A 21361-nucleotide genomic window follows, 5' to 3' on the forward strand; every position below is an offset into this window, starting at 1 on the left:
GTCCGCGGGGAGGAGAAGAAGCTCGTAACGTGACTCAAACAGCAGCACGGAGCAGGAGCCCCTATATTCCCATATAGCAAATGGATCCTCAAGGACACGATGTGACCTTGACACTAATCCGGCACATGTAATGAAGCCAGGTTCCGAGCTCGGATGTGAAAAAAAGATGCAGCCGCCCGCCGCTTCGAACATTCTGTATTTAACAGTGCAACCCGTTCCAGTTGGTGTGCGGTCGATTAAGGGATTTCACTGGGAATAGCAGGAATCTCAATAATGACCAGTGTGATTTGTATAATTAGGGTGATTATCCTAGGTCGGTATATGCCTGCATGAGTGGTCAGTATGCAAGAGGCCCTCGCTTCTCTATGCTAGACGGGTGAGGGAGAGAGTGGGGAGAGGGAGGGAGGAGGGGAGTGAGGGAGAGGGAAGATTCGCTGCCAAGAACAATGAATAAAATTTACCCCTGCGGGTCTGTGCTTTGCTAAGTAAAGGCTCTGAGTGCATTAAACACAGCAGACGTGCTTTGAAGGAAGCTGAATTTTCAAAAATCGGATGAAATGCTTGTTGTTTCTGCTCCTCTACGTTCTTTGGATAATTTCCACCAACGGCGGAGTATTAGTTCGTTCAACTTATGACCCAGGGATGTGATAAATAAAAAAAACCACACAGGTTTATTTTTCACCACTTAAGAAATGAGAGCAATAATTACATCTCATAACTCTGGTCACAGCAGCTAACTCTAATAGTTACATGTGGAGCTCTCAGGTTCAGCTATGTGGGTGTCAAAGGTCAGATGCCCAACTTTTCAGCCTTTTCAGGATCAGTTCCTCTTCGGCGTCTCTTCATAGGAGCGATAGCAACACTGCTCCTCGTCCTGAGAACACTGAGATGCCTCCTCCAGGGTTTCTTCATGTGATCAGGCAAAAAGAGCTAAAATACCTGTATTCTCCTTTTCAAAAACATGATTCTCAGAAATACAGGCTGTCACAATAAATGTCTGATTTAAGGATGGTTGTCAGGAGAACATGAAGTGGAGGTGGCTCATTCACTTAACAAATGTGACCATGGTTTGTGTGTATTAACAAAGGGAAGATGGAGCGAATGACTAATATATGGGATGAAGGGACGCTCAGAAAAGATGTCTGAGTCTCCAAGGTCAAAGTAATTATCACAACTCTCAATACTGAGTCGAAGATAAACAGGCTCAAGAAGAATGTAGCTCCGCGAAGGCCAAACGATGCATCACACGATTGTCTAAGTGAAATCTAAGAAATTAAAAGATCTGTGTATCATCTGCTTCCAGAGTCCAGCATGTATCATCTGCATCTGCACCAAAATATAACGTTGTGCCATCCCTCCATCAAGTTTGGTGGAATTGGTTCTGTAGATTTAGCTTAATCCTGCTTCAATATTACCTCGAGAATCGTTTTGATGGAACTCTGACCTCTCTCGTTTCTCACCCTGGACGCCTGCTCTGGCTCCAGGTGACTTTTGCGAGTGGAGCAGATCTCCCATGAGAACAGTGAACTTAAAATCAGTCATGAAAAACCAGCTTTCATCTTCCATATCCAAACATAGAGCCTTTTAAAATATTGACAATTCCAAATGGAGTTAAGTGACTTAAAGGTAAAGCAACAGCTCCCCCGGTCCGGGCTAGCCTGGATGCCAGACGAACTTAGCCCCGCCCACAACATTTTTGGTCGGGCAGTTCACTGGCTGTTCACAACGGACACTGAAGCGACGCTGAACCGCCGGGCAGCGCTAATAATATCACCCGTTGATCCAGTAGATCGCTGCACGGCTCTGTGCCGGTCACACCGGAGGCTGAAGCACCGCGCGGCGCCAAGGCTGCCTCGCGGTGCTTCAGCCTCCGCTGTGACCGGCACAAAGTTTTAACATGGGAGTGGATGGGAGCCAGCTGTTATTTAAGGCTTGGTGCTGCACTGAAGCGTCCGGTGTGAACCCGGCGTTAGTAAATAACTCACAATGCGTTGCTTAGCATACGTCACATACTACGTTGCTCTGATTGGTTGTAGGTCTATCCAATTGAGCGAAGAGGAATTTTACTTCCTGGTCAGTTGAAACACGCCCCATAATGAAAGCCCAATGGAGCGGTCTCAGACTCACATTCTGACTAGAATTGTGAGTCTGACAACGTCAGGCTAGGTCCGGGCTAAAAACCACAGCTAAATAAAACCAACAGGTCAAATCTGATGAGCCGACAAGAACAAGTCCGCTGACTCAGCAACTATCACTGCAGATTAGCATGAACAAGCCTTGGGAGGATCCCGTCCTGTCAACACATAGAGCTGGACTGTGATATACCCCCCAACAGAACCACCAGCAAAGGATCTGTTTATACAAGGACGATCAAATCAAAATATATTAATCCTCACTTTCTTTAATCAAAATAGACAAAGTGATGGAAACCTGTGGAGGATGGAAATTGTCAGATACCTGTTGTGCCATGGGGCAAGTAGATAAAGGAATAACGTCCCTCCTCATCTTCTATTAACATTCACTTGCTGAATCGCAGGGTAAAAGATCCCTGACTTCCCACAGTGAGCACAAACAACCACACAGATCTGGTGGAGATGCAGAGTTTCCAACTATCACAAGCGCCAACTCGGAAAACAGAGAGTAGATCCCTCGTGTCCGTGGAGAGATAGTGGTTTACTGGTCTCGTGAAATCATGACAAAAATATGATTTGCAGTCAACGTTTACACCAGGGAATTGTTCGAACTTCTGAAACAGGCGAATAGCTTTGGATGCGAGGAAGCGTCGGAGGAATTCATCCAGTCAAACTGAACATGCAACTCAATCCGTCAGTTTCTTATTTTCATATAGAGACTCAAGGGATTTCATTATATCTTATTACAGGTAACATCCATAGACTGTTGATGATCTGCACCTTCTCCCTTAGTACCAAATGTCTTCTAAAACATTTCGAACACGGATGTACAATCGTGAATAAAAAGACAGAAACCATCATCTACGTTTTAAATTCACCTCTGTCCCATTCACTAGCATGGAGGAGGCAGGGACTTTGACCTCTGGATGATTTGGCTTCACCTTTAGGGAGCAGTCATTTCAGTTATATGTCGGTTTATAGAAGGAATAATAATAGAAACAGAAAGAAAAAGCCTCATCCCTCCGTTGGTCTGTCGTGCTTTATGTGACAATGAGGAGCAATTTCTTTCCAAACCACTTTGTTCCTCTCCTATTATATTATTCCGTTGAGCCCACTGGGAAATGTGATTAAATTGAGCCCAATAGAAGAGAGGGTTTGTATACAGAGGTCAAAACGATGTCCCAGTGGCTCAGAGGGATTCTTTTATCTTTATTCCCAGTTCGGGAGCTTGGATTCATCTCAGACCACCGTATTCACCAGTGTTGTATTAAAGTCATGGCTGCTGTCAGACGAGCGGCGTCGGTTTACACTTATCTTACAGACACGGGTTTCAACGAGGCGCCAATCAAGTTCCATCGAGGCCACGAGGCGTTTTCTTCAATCTGTCGTCTCAGAACGCTGCTGCTCATGTGACTGCTCGCCACCACCTGCTGTGCATGCTGCTGTAATAAATGTGTTAACTGATTTCTCTCTCCAACACTTTTTTCTAAAGTCATTTGTCATTACCACACAGGGCGTTTGCATTGCGTTCCTTCCACATTATCCTTCGTACATCCTTTGTCTGGGTCTTCTCTGGGTTTATCACGCTGAGGCACGACTGTATGGAACATCCCCCAAACACATCTTTACAACTGTTTGCTGCTGTATATGATCATGTATCCTATAAAGGGTTTCTCTGTCAGGCAGCTGCAGAAAGCATTCAGGCAATTTCATTTTTCCAAGACTTTAATACCCAGTCTTTATCAGGTGGAGTCCAATCCTACCTGAAGACCTCTGAATGAAAAGGCAGCTGGTGAGCGTTACCAACTCCGAGCTTGTTGACATGTTGTCAAGAGTCCTCTCAGTCCGAGGTCCCGACCCCGCCGCTGCTCTGCAGATGAAATCTCAAGTTGCATCTCGTAGAATAAGCTCCAAGAAAACACTTCTGAGTGGATATCCGTCCGATCCAATAACTATTATTAAGTTAATTAAGAGTTAATTGAATGTGACTGTGATCCCACACAGCTGCTTCTCACTGGATGTTCCCTGAGCTTCTGGGTCCATGTCATGCTTCCAAAGTATAAAGTTAATAAACTTCAATTATTGATGTGACAGGAATGAATGTTGAATTGGGAGAACGCTGCACCCACCCCCCCCCCCCCCCCCCCCCCGACAGTGACACGGAACGATCTGCTGGAAAGAAGTTGTGTCACTCGATCCAATACGTTTGAACTAAAGAAAAACTTTCACTCGTGCTTGTGTGGCGGTGCAGAACTCATCCTCTCACAGACTCTCTCTGACAGGCACTGACGGCAGCATGCAGAGAGCACACACACCGACAACAGCCTGGTTTAAAGGAGCGTAGCTGCAACACTTGCTGCTGTAACAGCATTAATTAATCATCACAGGGTTCCGGACAGATTAAAGGTGGAGAGAGGGAACCCTTCTCCACTCCTGATTGGCTGACCAGGCGAGGGGCTGGTATGGTTCCACTTGAACCTTAAAATATTTAAGCAGGGTGGAATGGTGAGTGCAATCGCTCTGTCAACCGTCAGCGAGGTAATTTGAAGCCGGGATTATACGAGAATAGGACTTCATGTTAAAAATAATGCATAATTGTTCATTTACATAATTCTATGTATAGTCGTAGGTTGCTGGGGCTTTCTGCTCTGCCAGCGTTCATGTGTCTGTAGAAGAAGGTTCATTCCTTCTCCTGATATTTTCTTTTTACATCCTGATCAACCTTTAGCGTTAAAACCTGTTTCAAACTCTTCATCAACTTTCCCAGGCCTTTCAAACAAAGCTTTCTTACTCACATGTGAATTTAATTTTGAGATTGAAATCGTGAATTAGCCCGTCGAGGACTTTCCAAGCCGTCTCCATTAGCCCAGCCCACAACCTGTTGTTTTTAGACTTGATGTAATGATACCAGACCATCAGACAGACCTTCACTGCCTTGTTGTGACGTGTGTGTCTCCACTGCGCCATGAATAAAACTCAGACGTCTACCTGGAGGTATTTATATTCTTCCACACATCCCAAAGCCCCAAGAACATGTTGTGCAGAAGAAGGTGTCAAGTCAATACAGCCTCTTTTCACTGGGTTGGCTCGTTACTAAAAACACCCAGATGTTATCTTGAATCACTGGCTAGAGACTAGAAGGAACATGTGAAGTTATCTTAACGATCTCTATGCTTCTCACATCAGCATGTTCCTTCCCTGAGGCAGAATCACAAACGCTCAAACAGCACAGAGCCTACTACCCCCCCTCTTTCTGTTTGCTGGCTTATCAGAGAATAATTGGACTAAATAAGAGACTTGATGTAATGATTCCTTCCTGAAGATCACAAAATACAATCAGACTTGATGATATCAATCAGTGCTCGCAAGGCGACCGACTTTGGAGCAGACACAAGGAATTCACTTACGCCAATTGCACTTCTGTTCTCACCTTTGCTGCTCCGCTCACACCGGGTGGATTGGACAAATTGAACGACTCCCGTAGAAAGGTTGAACCCTTCATGTTGGGCTTCGGCTCGGCCGCTTGTTTCCAATCAACGCAGCCACAGAAGCCAGAGGAGAAGCACCTCCATCTGTGATCCAGAGCAGTAATCTGTGCTTAGAGCTGCACTGGAACTACCCAAGGAACATTGAGTTTAATTCTTCAACTTTATGCTGTGGGGTGTTTCCAAGACAATCTACAGATAATGTTAACTTGTACCGTTGGACTCACATCAAGGTTCCTACCTCTTATCTGACTGCAGGTTATATTAGGAGCTACAACATTTTCTTCAGTTCCACAGAGCGATCGTGTTCGATTTCGCGTTCTCGTTTGGTGTGAACACGACATTAGCCTCCTGCCACCTCCTTGTAAAGTTTTCAGGTTTCATTTAAAACTTCTTCCAGCCCGCATGATGTGCTTTTAAATGAGTTATTGTTCTTGTGTTAAACTTGTGAGGCAGTGGAAGGTTGGACGAGGGGACGTGATGCTTCCATTGTTGTGCGATGCTAATACCACGACGCGACCGGCTTAAATTAGCTTTCAAAGTAAAGTTACGTCACTCGTATGGTTACCTCAGGTTCTGTGTGGTTCACCTCAAGGTGTCTCTCCAGGTTTGTGATTTTCTTCCCGTAGATTTCGTAGCCGCAGGGCTTCTCCCCCCCCTCCCCCCCACAAAACTCCTGACTCTCACCTTTTCTCTCTTCCTTATTTAAAATGAGGCCAAATGTCAGACGCTTTTGTTGCCGACGTGTTCTTTTCCTCTCGCTCTGTAATATTCAATCTCCTGCAGACACACAGCATGTAAGTGGTGGAGCTAAGATCCAGTCGGGCACCAGAGAGACTGATCAGGTGCAGGAGGAAACTGTCCAGTTACAATTATACTGTTGTTAAAAAGTAATTTATCTCCTCCATTCTTTGAAAATAGAGTAAAATTCCTTTCTTTTTCTTCACTGCACCTTAGTCATGGACAAATTCTGCTATTCAGTTTAATCCGTGCCCTTTGAACAGAGAAGAAGTGAATGGAGAGCTGTACTGTTACTGTGTTCGTCTGAGTAACCCCTCCATGCTTGAGCAGCCTGATTTCCTGAGCACGTACTTCTTTCACAGAGACACGGAACATCTAAACCAACAGGGACTTGTTAAAGGGCAAAACTACTGTATGAGTTCATCAGAGTGATCTCCTGTTCCCCTTAAAACGTACAAAGCAAATGAATGTTAACGGCTTAGGACGCTGTGTTAATGTCCCGAAAGCGATTTAATTACTCCAGTAGAGAATTCAAATAAACGCCTTTTTCTAAGAGAGACATTAAAAGCCCGGTGCTCGGAACCTGGCTCAGAGATGATCCCTCTTTTTTTTTTTGCAGGATCCACTGGGCCGGCACGGAAACAGCCACCCAGTGGTGTGGCTACATGAGCGGCGCGGTGCAGTCCGGTCAGCGAGCCGCTCTGGAAGTGCTGTCTGACCTCTGCCCCTCGAGCCTGACCCCGGACAAGTAGCAGGCAGAGCTGCCCAATCAAAACTGTCCTGCAGAGGAAACACCATCAGCCAGTCTCACGTCCTGCACCTGACTGGGAGCCAGTCGGCTGTTTCTCTCTCTCTCCTGTTCTCTCAATGCCTCAGTGTCAAAATGCACTTGATGTATTTTCAACAACATATTGTAACATGTCCCTTTTGTAAAAGAATCCATGTCATGTGATAGGTTTGGATTTAGATGGATTTAGCTGCGTTGCTCGTGCTTTGTAAAGATGGCTTTGCAGATTACAGATTTAAATGCTTATTAAATAATTGCATTTGGTATCACCGAACAAATTGAATTATAAATCAATGCTGAATGTGCAGATTAGATACAATGTGATCTTTATTCATTAATCTGTTCAATCGTACAATTTGTGTTTACAAAAATAGATCAAAACCAGAGGAAGTCAGTGAATAAAAAAAAACCTTAAGGAGCTTAACTATCATTTCTCCATTTCATCTTTTAATATATTGTAATGTACTCACACCAAATAATAAAGAAAATGGAAACACCGTGTTATAAATCAATTAGAGTTTGCATTATAAGCAGCACTTACCTCATTCGCCATTCTGCATATTTATTATTGACTAACTTGAATTAAGGTTGTGCTTGTGAGCCTTAGAGCTTCACAGCGATCATGTCGTGTGAAAACCAGTTTACCAACTGGGAATGGGAGCTTTCACAGTGTCGGCCTCACGTTGTTTCCCAGAGAGCCGTAAAAAACCTTCCTGAGAGGCTTAGACCCGAGCCACACGTGCGTTTGTGATCCGACAAAACCACCAACGTTCAATCCAGTGGGCGTACGATGGATGAAGCCCCCCCCCCCCCCCCCGGAGAAATTGATTTAATCGCTATCACTTGATTGCACAGTGGGTTGAATAGAGTTTGTCTCGGCCCCGGTGTCTCCTGCAGAGAGAGCAGCCTGCTGACCATCGGAGGGTGAAGTCTCCGTCTCCATCGGTGCCTCAGCTTGATATTTGTCTTTGTTATCACCAGCTTGCACTGAATCAACTGTCCCTGTTCTCCCTTGTTCTATTTAAACCTCTCCAGGCCGAACTCAAGGCCGACAGCCTGTCTCTAAACACAGCCAGTTTTCCCGCTCCATTCAGTCCCTGATTTGGTCGTTTGGTTGACGCTCTAAAGGTTAGTGTGTTCTCGTGTGGATACCAGATTCTGATCTCATTTTGTGTAAAGAATTAAAACAATGCACTGGAAGATATAGTTGTGTTTCCCTCCGACCTGACCCAACTTTGAATGAAACAGATGGCTGAGCTCTCTCAGGGACATCGCCTTGCTAAGATCTCTTCTTATGGTATATGTCATCACCAGCTTCAGGCTCGATGCGGTAACGTACCATCTGGGGGTTTGGGCATCTTGCCTTGTCTCTTCCTTTTCCCCAGTCAATGCAGATCAGCGCTGGGAGTTCAAGGGTTAATGCACGATCATCGTGAGAGATGAGCATTTAATTCAGTCTGCTGAATCCGAGGTTAAACAAACACACCACTACAACGCGTGAAGCTTTTCATGACGAGGAGCTGCACCGTGCAAGGGAGCGAGAGAAGAAAACAGCCGACCCTTTTGAGGTCTAATCATTTTTAAAAAGCAGGACAATGTCAGATTTCACCAGCGTCAATTTAATAAATCATGAAGATTCACTCTGAAATATTCTTTACAAGCTTCACATGTTCTCCTGATTTGATTTTAAAATCCAGAAACTTTGATTCAATGAAATTCTCCATGATTCAGTTTAATCAGACCAACGTGTGCAAAACAGTTTAATATTTAAAAACCTGCACTTACAAGAGCATCATTATTATGCATATTAAAGGTGAAGCTGGAGTCTTTAATGATCAGGCTGAGCACAGGCAGGCTCCTCACTTATTCATGTGCAGTGTGTGTGTTGACAAGATGTCAGCGGGATGTTTGTCTGTGGTCCTATAGTTCCCAGTCAGTGGTCCACTTGATAAAGTAAAACCACAGCCGCTGACCTACTGACCCCGCCTCTCGTAGCCGGAGATCAGATCAGATCTTCAAACTGACTCAATCTGAGCCCAGAGGTGTGAGCAGAGTCATATTTCAGTCAACCCCTCCCTCAGATCCCAATCTCTAGATCCGTAATGAGATAGAAGTAAATCACCTAATCTTCCTGTAAAGTGAGACTCATCTAGACTCTCAAGTGTTTACACAGATTACAGAACTGACTTGATCATCGTCATCATGTCACAGTTCATCGTGGCTTATAGGAATAAAACAGTGTTAAAGATATAAAAAATGTTCTTTGAGTTAGAATGAGCACTTCTTTATAGGTAAGAGGATCTTCGTGGCCATGGTAGCGCTGATAAACTCTTTGTTCAGGAAGGTTCATGGATCTTTTTTTGTGCACTTTATATATATACTTGTATTTTCCTTCCTTACCTTATACTTTCATTTCCCTGCAAAATAGTGAATCATTTTTTTTATTTTTTCTTATCTTCATGTCAAGGAGAGTCGCAGAAAAGCTTTTCACTGCACTTTGTTCTGTTGTGTATGTGAGAAATAAGATTTGAATTTGGGTGAGAGATCTAGTTTTGATTGATCAATGTCCGGTGTTGTGTTGTTCCACACGTCCAAACCAACTCTTCAAAGCTTCATTCCACCTGACTTCATAATTACTTCGGCCACTAGAGATCACGCGGCAATAAAATGTAACTGCAAGCTGTGAGAAGGTGCTTAAATGTACATCTTTTAATCTACAAGCGTATCCTAAAGCAGGGGAAATAATATTCCACCTCAAACCCAAACAAAAATATGCAACAGAGAAAAGCAGGCCATCAAACTCTCCCCTGCACTGTGTGTGTGTGTGTGTGTGTGTGTGTGTGTTTGTGTGAATCTTGTGCCAATTGTTTCTCTTCAAATATCCAATAAAAGATTTCCGGTAATGGCTCAAGGTAATGTTGCTGCACTTACTGCAGCCCGTGTAAACACCCTGTCGTAGGACCTGCCTCAGTGTTTCCCCCTCGGGCAACAACATCAACTTTAAAAATTCATACAATGCAGTACAGTGGAAACCAGTGTATGTGACTGTAAACAGCCATTTGCTCAGGTTTTTAAACCAGCTTCTCTCTTTAAGCAGTCGCACTTGATATCACACGTTATGTGCACACTGTGTTATCCCGACACACAGGACCTCCTAAGAGCACAATTACAATCCAATCCAATCCAGCAGCTTCTGATTAAATTCTTCCCTCTGCAAAGTTTCCTTATTTTAAATCATGTCAGCGAGTGGTTGATTCAACAATGGTAATTACCTTTCTACAGCGTTTTACTCTGTTGTTATGCAAATAACAAATCAACTGCCTCTCAGTGAATGTTGCTGAAGGTTGTCTCACGGCCTCTGCTCCTCTTTCAGTCGTCTGCAACATAGTTTTTTTGATTTCTGAGTCTGTTTTGAAAACTTAATGAGTTGTGGTGTGATGTACTTCTTCTTAAAGTTCAAGGTCTGGTGTCGACTCTGCAGCAGCGGTTTGCGTCACGTGTTCAAGAAGGTGCTTTGTGCGATGAGGCGACAAGCAGGTGTGATGTGGCATATTGAATCTCGCCATTTAATTGGCTCTTTTGTGGCTAATTTCCCACCTAACAAGTTTCAGCAATTTTTTTGCAGTCCTGCAGACAGACACACAAACAAATATTAAATATTAAAACATTATTTGGGATATCACATTAAAAGTATTTATATTCGGATTTGCCTTTGCCCTAATCAATATTAAGTTCGGAGATGTTCACATTCCATCTTGAATGTTCATCTACCCACTCTACTATACGTTTTTTTTTTTTGCTCTTGCTTTTATTAATGTATTTGAAGAAAATATTGGACAGTTCCCAGAGGCAACACACTGGTCTGTGCTCTTTCTTGTAGATAGAACTGCAAGAACCAAAAAGACAAAGTGGAATGAACTTGATTGCCCTGTTGATTGAAAGGATTCTTCTCAGTCCCCAGTTCGGTCCAGGGGAGGATCCCCACACTCACCGATCATTGAACGGCCCTCCGGTGCCAAGGCTCACTATTTGTCTTTGTTATCACCAGCCTGCACTCAGCACTGGATCAGCCGCCTGTTCTTTTCTTTAAGCTCGTCCAGGCTGAATCAAGGCCAGCAATGAATCAACTCTACACACACAGCGCCGAGTCGGTGCCAGAACGAATCTGACAGACGGGTTTCCACTCAGGTGTACAGATATCCTGAGAGGAGGATGCACAGGCAGAACGATAGCACCGCACCAGAACCAACATTCATGAATACCACATTCCTCTTCAACAGATCCACGATTCCGCCCGAGGGCAGGGACAAGGATGAGGACGAGCAGGGAAGCTCACAGATGTGGATGTGAGAGATGCACGTAAAATAATCCGCAGCGGAAGAGAAGCATCACGTCCAGTAAAAAACTGACTTTGAGCACCATGACAATAGCTGAAGGCGATGAGTGTTGGTGAGGCGGACGTCTTTCCGGTTGTTAGTGCTCTTTACGTTAAGTTCTCCGCTGAAGGCCAGCTGCTCTCACTGTCCCTCTCCGAGAGAAAAAAGGATCCTTGAAAATCAGTGCAACAGAAAGAGAATCTCTTTTCTTAATGTTCGCCGCCCACATGTGTCAGTCGCGGAAAAAATAACACATGCTTGGATTCAGTGAAGAACCCCTTGGCCCTGGGGAGGGGGGGGGGGATGCGACAGTAACAATATGCACCAGCATCTGTCTTGATGGTTATTTCAGTCTCAGTCCTGAAAACCCTATTCTTTCAAATCAGATTATGTCTGAATGCGGATGTTGGTAAATCTGTACTTTTGCTTAAGTTGTCCCGAGAACAGACCTGAGGACAGAGAGATGGACGACATCTCTGTGACCAAGGAGGTCAGAACTCCTCTTTACTGCACATTGGTCCTGGAATCATTTTACCTTTGTTATACGTGGTCGAATTCTTGGCTTGATGATTTAGGAACAACTCTAAAATCAACTGTTAAAGGCTGTTACATCTATTTTATGGGCTACCCCAGTTGTGCAGTCACTGGATTTAATCCTGGGTCTAATTTATCCTTAATATGCCCCCGTAGGAGACACAGCCCAGTGATTTCATTGAGGAAAATATAGGCTACCAGCTCCGTCTCTTAAAACCATTTGGATTTTAGCACATAATCAATTGTATGAAATTCCCTGGTAAACTGAAGAGAGCCGAGCTGCTCTTGCTGCTCGGGGAGAAAACCTGACCTCACCGTGGTCTTCATTTGTCTGACTGGCTCCCAGTTGGACTCTGCGCTGGCTGGGGAGTCTCTGCTGCCTTTTTTGAAGCCTTTAACTGGGCTGGATGGCCGAGACCAGTCAGGTCAGCTGAAAGAAGGCTCATAGTAAGTCCACAGGGGGCTCAAGCTTTTGAGGTTTGAGGCCTGAGAAGCCTTGAGGGAAATCTGACAGAGGCAACTTCCTCTTCTGCTTTCTGAAGCAACTTGAAAAGGCTGTGAATGTGTTCATGTTTGCATTGAGCATTTATGATGTGTTGTTTTGCAGTTTTGGTGAATTGTTTGTGTTCAGTTTATGAATTTTATAGCATCGTGATTGCCCATGGTTGTTTCACCTTTTATTTATTAATAAACTTGGTTTTATTTGGACAGAGCAACACAGCTAAATATTTTTTACAAAGTTTCCTTGTGTTTCAAGGCATATAATAATTACAGAACATAAAGATTAATAGTTGAGTTATTTAAGAGTAAAGATGCTGTTTCCATTTGCTCAGTGCAGGTTGAGGTGCAGTTAGTCAGTGCTGGTGTTGAATCTTGTTCAGAAGAATTTGCCGGCTTCACTGCTACACAAGTGACTTTGGCAGGAATCCACTCTTAAAGAAAATCCTTCACCCGATGTCCCGTCCAGCGACGAGGAGAGAGAGGAGGAGGTGAGCTGATTGTAATAAGTGGTTTGTCTGCACAATAAACAGATTGAAAGAGAAAATGGAGAGCAACAAATGCAGCATTGAGCTGTAATGCTAATGAGGCTGGAAAAGGGAAATTCAGCTGCTCGATGAACAGCTTGTTAACGGGCAAGTCTGCTGATTTGAATTATATTGAATTATTGAATTAAATCATGCTCCACAAACCATTTGTATTTCTCCTCTTCCGAGGGCCAAGTCCAGTTAAATGACAAATAGGAAAAATGAACTTATTATGTGCTCGACGCTTTCTATTCTCCATTCTGGCTCATTATCAGAGAGCATCTCTGCCAACGACAAGGTGCAACAACAAAGACGATAACACGGAGAAACTCCATCAGCCCCTGGTCCTGCACCGGACTGTGCTCCTGGGGTGAGGTGAGGACGTGGGGACACAAAATACGTCCTGCAGGCTTCTCCCCTGTTTCCAAGCAGGATACCATCTAACCTTTAACATAAGTAATTACTGTGATTATCACTATTAAAGTTACTGGTGCATATTTCATGTAATAATTTAGAAATGAAACCCAAAGAGTGAACACGTATAATATTCCAGACACGGGCTATTTTGCTTTAATGTGGCTTCTTAGAGGAGATGTACTGCAGAACAGAACATTTTGAATGAGTAAAGGAAGGTCCATTAGATGGGATTTTTATCTGAAACCAGTAATGGGGTATGAATCTATACATTTATGGCCTGGAATCCTTTTTCCTTTTCACACAGTGCCCCATCATTAGAGGGACTTTATCATGACTGAGCCGCAGTGCAAAGCCCAAAGAACCGTTAGGGAATATTGTTTGGAGAAACTGTACTGGAGGCCTCTCGTGAAAATCATTTCACGTCTGCATTAATAAGGTACTTTTACCTTCAGCTAAGTAAAATAAATCTTTGATGGGTCCAAATTGGCCAAGAAACAGAATGAAGCCTTTCACAAACATCTCAAGTGTTCCTGCACTTTTCTCTTCTTTCTGCATCCGCCTGTGCTTTCCTCTAAAAAGAAAAACCTTCTGACTATTTTACTTTAATTGAGAAAGTCTCTTGAGAAATGATTTTGACGAGGCTGAAATGGGTTTCTGTTAGGAGCAGGGACAGATGCAGCTAACCTGAGGAGGACTGCACACTCACAGGGTGAAGGTTCATGGATTCAGCTCCGACATCTCCAGATCAAATTTAACGATGTGTAAAAGAACCAAAATGATCCAGACTCTGAATCTTTGAGTATAAGGAACTTGGACCTTGTGTCAACACCTGCATTTCCCTGAGATGGATTTATCATCAGCTGAGAGGCCAGAGATCCCTGCTGCTCTTCAACAAGGGACGATGCTTCTGCTTCATCACTGTGTTGTTAGCTTGATGTTGCTGTGTGTGCAGGATTCCTTTGTGTACTCTCATGGTATAGTGTTATCTCAGGTGCATCCTTTGTATCCGTATTGATTGTGAGTTAATATCCTGTGGATGAGCTGATGTGTAGTTTGAGTGCATCGTGATGCTCTTCCTCTGTCTTATCGACAGGTTCTCATGTTTGTGCGTCAAGGGACAATTTAGTTGTGATGCTTGTTGATCTGTTTTGTTTTTGGTTCAAACTCAAACTCACCGCTGTTTTTCTCCACAGCCCATTCAGGCAATAATTTCCCCGTATTATGAGATTCAAGGGAAAACCAATATGTCTCATATGGACTTGGTATTCAGGTAAATATTAGAAAACAATTTCCCCTCAAAGCAGAGGTCTTATGAGGCAGCTTGCTATGATACGCGATCATATTGCTGAGCTCCCGTTCAGGGCTTTATTCTGCAATCAAGACCAAACCTTAAGCTCCAGGTCCTGGTACTGATGGTCATCTGCTGCTTATCAGGGCCACAGGGTTTTTCATAAAATGAGATATTCTGCTCCAAGGCAGGATTTTAATATCTAGGCCTGGTGCTTCGTATTGGAAGAATTATCCAATTTGGATTCTCTGCATTCCTGATGGTACAGATAGTAGTTTTCTACAAAGGTGGGCGATTAGCTGTTGAGTGGAGGAGAAGGTGAATGTCACAGAATATCAACATACTCCACATTCATGAAATAAACCACTTTCTAATGAATGAGATTAATGTAATTCAGCTCCTTCTCAATGCCCTGACTCCTAATATGTTCCTTCTTGTTTTTTTTAGAACTGCTGAAAATAACAGGAGCCATCATTGAGTAAAACCTATTCAGCTTTAATTTGGACTTTTTAATTTGCTCCCATCTACTAACATGGAGGGGTTTATCACCCACACTGCAGCCAGCCACCAGGAGGCGATCACGACACTCTGGCTTCAGGCTGCAGATGTGAAAGCTTCTGACTTTGAAAAACTTCTTTAAAGGTTCCAACGCGGCTCGAGCTTCGTGCTCAGAATCAATGATTCACTGTCAAAGAAGTAAACACTCCCTTCGTTTTGCCATGGCATTGTTTGCTCTTCCTGATTGAAGGTTTGAGAAAAGGATGCGAAGGAGGAAAGAATCAGACCAGCCGTTGGTGATGACGCTATCGGAGATGATCTCCACAGAGAACCCTGCAGTTGCCCCAGTCAGCGGCAGATGGCTGAAGCAGATGATCTGTTGAACACCACTTGTGATTTTCCTGCTTTTGAACAAGTGGCACCGACATTAACAGCCTCGCCATTTGTCCAGTGATGGACGTTTGGTGTTTTAACTCACTTCTCCCAGGCAGCCGTCGACTAATTACTCCCGACGCCCCGGTAGATGTTGTGTGAGCCGCTCCTGCTGAGCTGAACTTCAGGTTTTTGGTAGAATTACGAGGACTCGGGTGATTAGGAGTCATTTCCTCGAGAGGCGCAGACACCGCCGAATGGCTCCTGAATGAAACGTTGCATCGGAGTGTCAAGCGTAATTAACACGCCTTACATAAAAGAGTGACTCAGCGCTGAGTCAGGCGCTGTGAGGTTAGGCAAAGTTATCAGTGGCAAATTTGTTTGAAGGGAATTAGGAGGAAGAGGAGGAGGAACACGGGAATCAAACGACTTGTTATGCGCTTTCCTTTCATGCTTCACCAGTCATAAAATTCTTCTAAGGGATAAAACAACATACATCAAGGCTCAGAAGGGGATGCTGATTATCTTAGCTGTGTCCTCTTGCTCCGACAGGATCGCTCTCTGTATAATGTCTCAGTCTTGACAGGTTTGGAAATGTGCAACCAATCATCTGTCCTCTCCCAAGTCACTGTGAAGTCACGAAAACTCTTTCTTTCCATTTGTTTTACAGCTCTTCTAAAGTGTCTTCATGTTATCTATAATCATGCTCGGCCTGTTTGTGCATTTCTAATTCTCCAGAGGTTTCCCCCACACAATTAAAACTGACCCTCTATCATTCCAGTCCGAGCTGAGTGAGGAAGACGTCACGTGGAAGTTACGATGTTTACGATGTCACCGCAGCGGCTGGATAAATCTCAGATGGGTGTGTTTTGCTTATGGCTGAACATCGTCCTGGCGCCCCCCCCCCCCCCCCTTGGTGGAAACATTAAAGGGAGCCAACTGTTTGGACTCGGGTCGACGGGGGAACCCAAACGGGATGAATTATGCATGGTGTCTGCTCCCAGGCACACAGGCCTGTCTGTGCTGCCCGTGGACCTGCAGCAGGCTGAGTTCCAGAGATCAACAGCAGCAGATATGAAGCAGGGAGACAGAGCTACCGCAGTAGAAGAAGTGTGTGCATAACATGGATGAGTATTTGTGTATCTTTGTTCAAGAGCGTGGCCGTTCAGTTTGAGGGAAGGACTAATGGATTTAATTGCAGAGATTCATTTAAAATAGCCCCTGATTGTGCTTGTGCTCACACTTTTCGCTTACACTCAGATATGTTGGTGCTTGGACACATTTCCTCGCTTCAGCTCTTCTCTGGATTTTTCGGTACTTGGATTTTTTTGTGCATCAAGTCTCTCGAAATTTCCTCAACCAACAGAAAGCCCCGAAAAATATCTCTAATGGGCAACATCTTATATTCATTAATCTATCCGTCATAAAGGTTTGCAGTTGTGTTATAAAATGGAAACCTCAGTTACTCAGATCCCAAGGACGTGATGTCAAAATGTTTTTCTAGAAACTTTCCAGAAGTTTAAAACTTGCATCATTGTGCAATGTTTTAACCTTCAACTGGCAGCTTGAAAATCATTTTGAAGAATGGTGCCTGTCATTCTCCCCCCCCCCCACACTCTCCCAAAGCCTGTTCTTGTGCTGTGTCACTTTGGTGAGTGGGTAGGTGAGTCAGCGTTTTTAAGGGCCCCGCAAGTACCTGAGTCATAGTGAACTTTAGATCAGTTAAAGAGTCTTCGAATTCCTAAAGAAAAGTTTGGTGTGTTTGCACAGTGACAACACTTCTGGCTCAGGGAAGTCGGGGACAACAACAAGGTGACCTTTTCAAAGTAAAAGGCTAAAAAAAATCCTACTGCCCCCTCGTCAAAGCTACTCCTCCCGAAACACTTAAACGTGAGCTGGTTGATAACTGTCAGATGACGACTCTTTTGAGATTCACTCGCTAACTTCTGACGAGCATCTCTACACCATGCAAATCTACAGAAACTGGTTTTCTTATTTTTTAAAAAAAATTTCAGATTTTTTAATAATTGAAGCTATCGGGTTGTGAGGATTTCAAACTAAGTTTTCCAGAAGCACGTTATCAACCCTACGTTTTAACCATCTTGGTGTTTTGGACCATTTTTCAGACCAAACCCCAGAGGAGTCTGGGAGGGACTATTTTCTTATACATTCCTTGGGTTGAATAATAATCAGATTAATAAGTAATGAATTGTGTAGTTGTTGTTTGCAGCCCTGCTGTCGTGCATGACACTCGCCACTGTGTTTATCCGTCACCCCATTTATAGGAAAGAAAGTTTCAATCTGAAACTATCGGCGTGGACAGATGTCCCCAAAGAGAAGAAAGAATGTCTGTGACTTGGGGGGAAGTGACCCTTTGGACAGACGGGGAGGAAGCAGAGTGAGACAGAGACGCTGACGACCAGAAATGTCATAAATAATGGGAAGGAAGTGAACGTGAGTGAGAGAAAGGCAGGACGAGCGAGTGGGAGATGGCAGTGAGACGTGGGGGGGCACTTAGGTGTATATGAAAACACCACAGGGAGCCGCGGACAGATCGGCCATCTGGACCTCGGGCTGACAGCTTGACATGAGCCGAGTGCAGCGGATGTGGAACGACACATTCCCTGGGAAGCGTGATTAGGGGCTGGTGAGCGTCACCGTGAAAACAGAGCGGTCGCACGGGGGTCGATGTTCTGCTCTCTAAATTAATGAGGCTAATGTTGATGTGACAGACTCGGGGGGGGGGGGGGGGGGGGGGGGAACACACACAGAGTTTCAACACAAAAGAAATGATTAATGAATATTTTAATTTGAACCAATTCATATTGCTCACCAGTAAAGTCATAATCATTTTCATTATAAAACATACTGTTGAAAGTGAACAAAGAATACAAGTGCTTACTAAATATCAAGGGGGGTGTGGGGGGGGGGGGGAGAAGAAGCAGAAATTTACAATAGAAAATTAGCATTTTCTGACGTAGAAAGATGATGTTGGGGGGGTGCACGGCAGGAAACTTTCGCTTTCTCTTTAAGGATGGGGGGGGGGAGAGAGAGTTGATCACCGTCAGGGAAAGTGAAGCTCGTGTTAAACATAATAAGTCATAGAAAACATACAGCAGTGGATCAAAGTTATCTTTCAGGCAGGATCCTCCTAGTGAAGACTGCCGTTGCGAGATTGGTTCACGAAGACGTAACACACGTTTACACACATGAAAAAAATTAAAAAGCCCGTTGGGTGACCAGAGCACTGCCGGGCGTGAGAGGAGGAGTCGAGGCTTCTTTTGATTTTTTCCCTGGGGGATCAAATTCCGGGATCTGTCGCCGCCCCCGTGGTTTGGAGAGCCAGGGGCAGAAAAACGCTCCGTTTTGGCTCTTTGGTATTTGGTGTTTGAAAATGGCAGAAACACATATTCATTAAAGTACAACATTAACAACATTACAACTGCAGAAAAGTACAATTTAACCCTCGATAGGAGCTTTTTCTCTTTTTTGTTCCCCGCCCTCTTTTGCGTGTGATTCCCCGTTCCCCGTCCGGATCAAACCACATCGTCGAGGCGTGGCTGGGATTAGAAACAAATTAAAAACAACCTCAGCAGATGTCACTGGCTGGGCGATCGCTTGCTTCCCTGCAGGGATCTTTCCCACACGCTTCAAACAATCTTCCAGCCGCTGACTCGATCTCCAGCAGAAGAAGAAGAAGCAGGTTCCAGCTTCACTGACAGGTGCACAGAGAAAAAACCAGTGAGTCGTGAAGTTTCCGCTCCGGTGAGGCACATTTACATCATCCTGGCCTTTGATTAGTCTTTCACCCACAAAACTAAATCGAAAGATGAGAAACACGAAGCTTCCTGTGGAATCAGAATATGCAAAACCCACTTCATGTTGCACACGGCCTTGTCAGCACCGAGGTCGGAGCTACCTGTTCAGTGCAGTTTAAATTCAAACAACTCATTTTCTCTTTTTAAAGCCTCTTGAAACTTTACAGTGTTTTTCAGGCGAAGCCGCGTTGTCCTCATGGAGACAATAACCTCTACAGTTTCCATGTTGCTCGTCCATTAGTGCTCATGAGTGTTCGACCATGAGCTGTGCTATTCACCAGCAGGACTGTGTTCCCACACGTGTCCTTTAGGGAACAGACGATGGTCGACGACAACAGGCCAGACGAAGGATGTTATAAAATCTTGACAAAAAAGAAAAAGACAGTGTTCTCTCCTCGTCGAAGGAGCGTTCTCGAATTTATTCTCAGATGTGGACAGTTGGAGTAGGGATCCTTGCTGTGGTCACACGTGGCCCCTCCCTGTGTCCCTGTGGGCTAACGGATGGTGGGCACGTCTCCCAGCCAGGCGCCGGGCAGCGGGCGCGGACACGTGTACTCGTTCTGCCGGGAGGAGAAGAAGAAAAACACAGACGGGCGAAAGTTAGAACCCCTTTTAACAGCTGGTGTGTCGCAGCTACAAGAGGTGGTGGTTACAATGTAAAGTTAATTACAGTGCCCGGTGATTTGATAACAGCACAATGGGGCTGCGCCGGTGCCAGCCAAGCAAATTAGGGTGAGCAATTAAGCAGATGATGAAACATCAAGTGCTCAGATAGCTCAGAAAGGCTTTAGGTGGACCGGCTTCCCCAGTGCCGGGGCGCCGGATTCACACAAGCTTTCATTAGGAGGAGAAAAGTTAATTAAAGCCAAAAATAATCAAATAAAAAAACCAACTCCGTCACGTCGTGTCAGCTATTGTTCGCGACATTTGAGATTTCAATTATCCTCCAGTCGAGCTGGGCATTCTACATGGATTTATGAAAAGGAATATATTTTCCCTGTGTTACCTCATCATCAGATATTTAATGTAAAACTTCTTTTCCTCACTCAGATCAGAGACATGTTGATGAACTGCATGTGGCCCCTATGGTGCAAGTACAGGATTATATTGCATTGAATAGAGTTATGGTTATTTTTGTATCTGATTTATTCTGGATTCTTATTATATTTCAACATTTGCCGCTGCACTGCTGAGTCAAACTTATTTCCTCTCTAGGGAATGTATGAAAGTATATCTTGTATTTTTTTATCTGGAGAATGCAGACGCAAATAATAAAGGCAACCTTTCCGTCATGTACTGACTAGGTGGCAATTTAAAAACATAATGGTACTTTACTCAATACTTTTTCAATAACGCTAAAATATAATACCTGGACACGCTCTCGTTTCCTGGATGTACTGCTCATGTAATGTGTAGTAACACCTCTTCACGCAGTACAAAACACACTCAGTGGAAATGATCTATCTGCACAGCTGGCACATTTGCATCACTAGAAAATTCCAAATTAGAAAATCATGACAAGTGAATAATTCGGGACCTTTAAATGTCAGCGCTCTCGCACAGGTCACCTCGGCGCCGTGGAAATGTTGTTTCAAATTAATAAGAGACTCTGACATTCTGCTCCCATTTATGAAGTGATCTCCACACTGACGGGGGGGGGCGGAGGAGTATATCCCAGATTGCCTCTCAGCGTTTGTGCTTGGAAACTCTCCACTTGACGACTTAACCTTTAAAAAAAGAGCCTATTTGGGACTTTGGCTACAGGTAAAAAAAACACGTTGCCTTAATAACACAAATGCTGCAAGTCTTGCCGGGCCAAGCAATCCTCCAAGCTTTCAGAATCCAGGCTGAGCTTGTTGTCGGCGTGAAAGCAGATCTCAGACGAGTG

At 44.3% G+C, this 21361-nt stretch overlaps 2 protein-coding genes across 2 annotated transcripts in view; one reads left to right on the plus strand and one right to left on the minus strand.

Moving 5' to 3' along the window:
- Positions 1 to 7642, plus strand: part of si:ch211-127i16.2 (amine oxidase [flavin-containing] A) — a 30377-nt gene extending 22735 nt beyond the window's left edge. Inside the window, exon 12 of the mRNA XM_062412617.1 lies at positions 6978 to 7642. Coding sequence (XP_062268601.1) covers positions 6978 to 7110 — 133 coding nt within the window. The 3' untranslated portion in view covers positions 7111 to 7642. The remainder of the gene's footprint in view (positions 1 to 6977) is intronic.
- Positions 7643 to 18557: 10915 nt separating this feature from the next.
- Positions 18558 to 21361, minus strand: part of lrrtm4l1 (leucine rich repeat transmembrane neuronal 4 like 1) — a 39457-nt gene continuing 36653 nt past the window's right edge. The window contains exon 3 of the mRNA XM_062412259.1: positions 18558 to 20033. Coding sequence (XP_062268243.1) covers positions 19968 to 20033 — 66 coding nt within the window. The 3' untranslated portion in view covers positions 18558 to 19967. The remainder of the gene's footprint in view (positions 20034 to 21361) is intronic.

Source organism: Platichthys flesus, chromosome 19 (assembly GCF_949316205.1).
Source record: "Platichthys flesus chromosome 19, fPlaFle2.1, whole genome shotgun sequence".
Lineage (NCBI taxonomy): Eukaryota > Metazoa > Chordata > Actinopteri > Pleuronectiformes > Pleuronectidae > Platichthys > Platichthys flesus.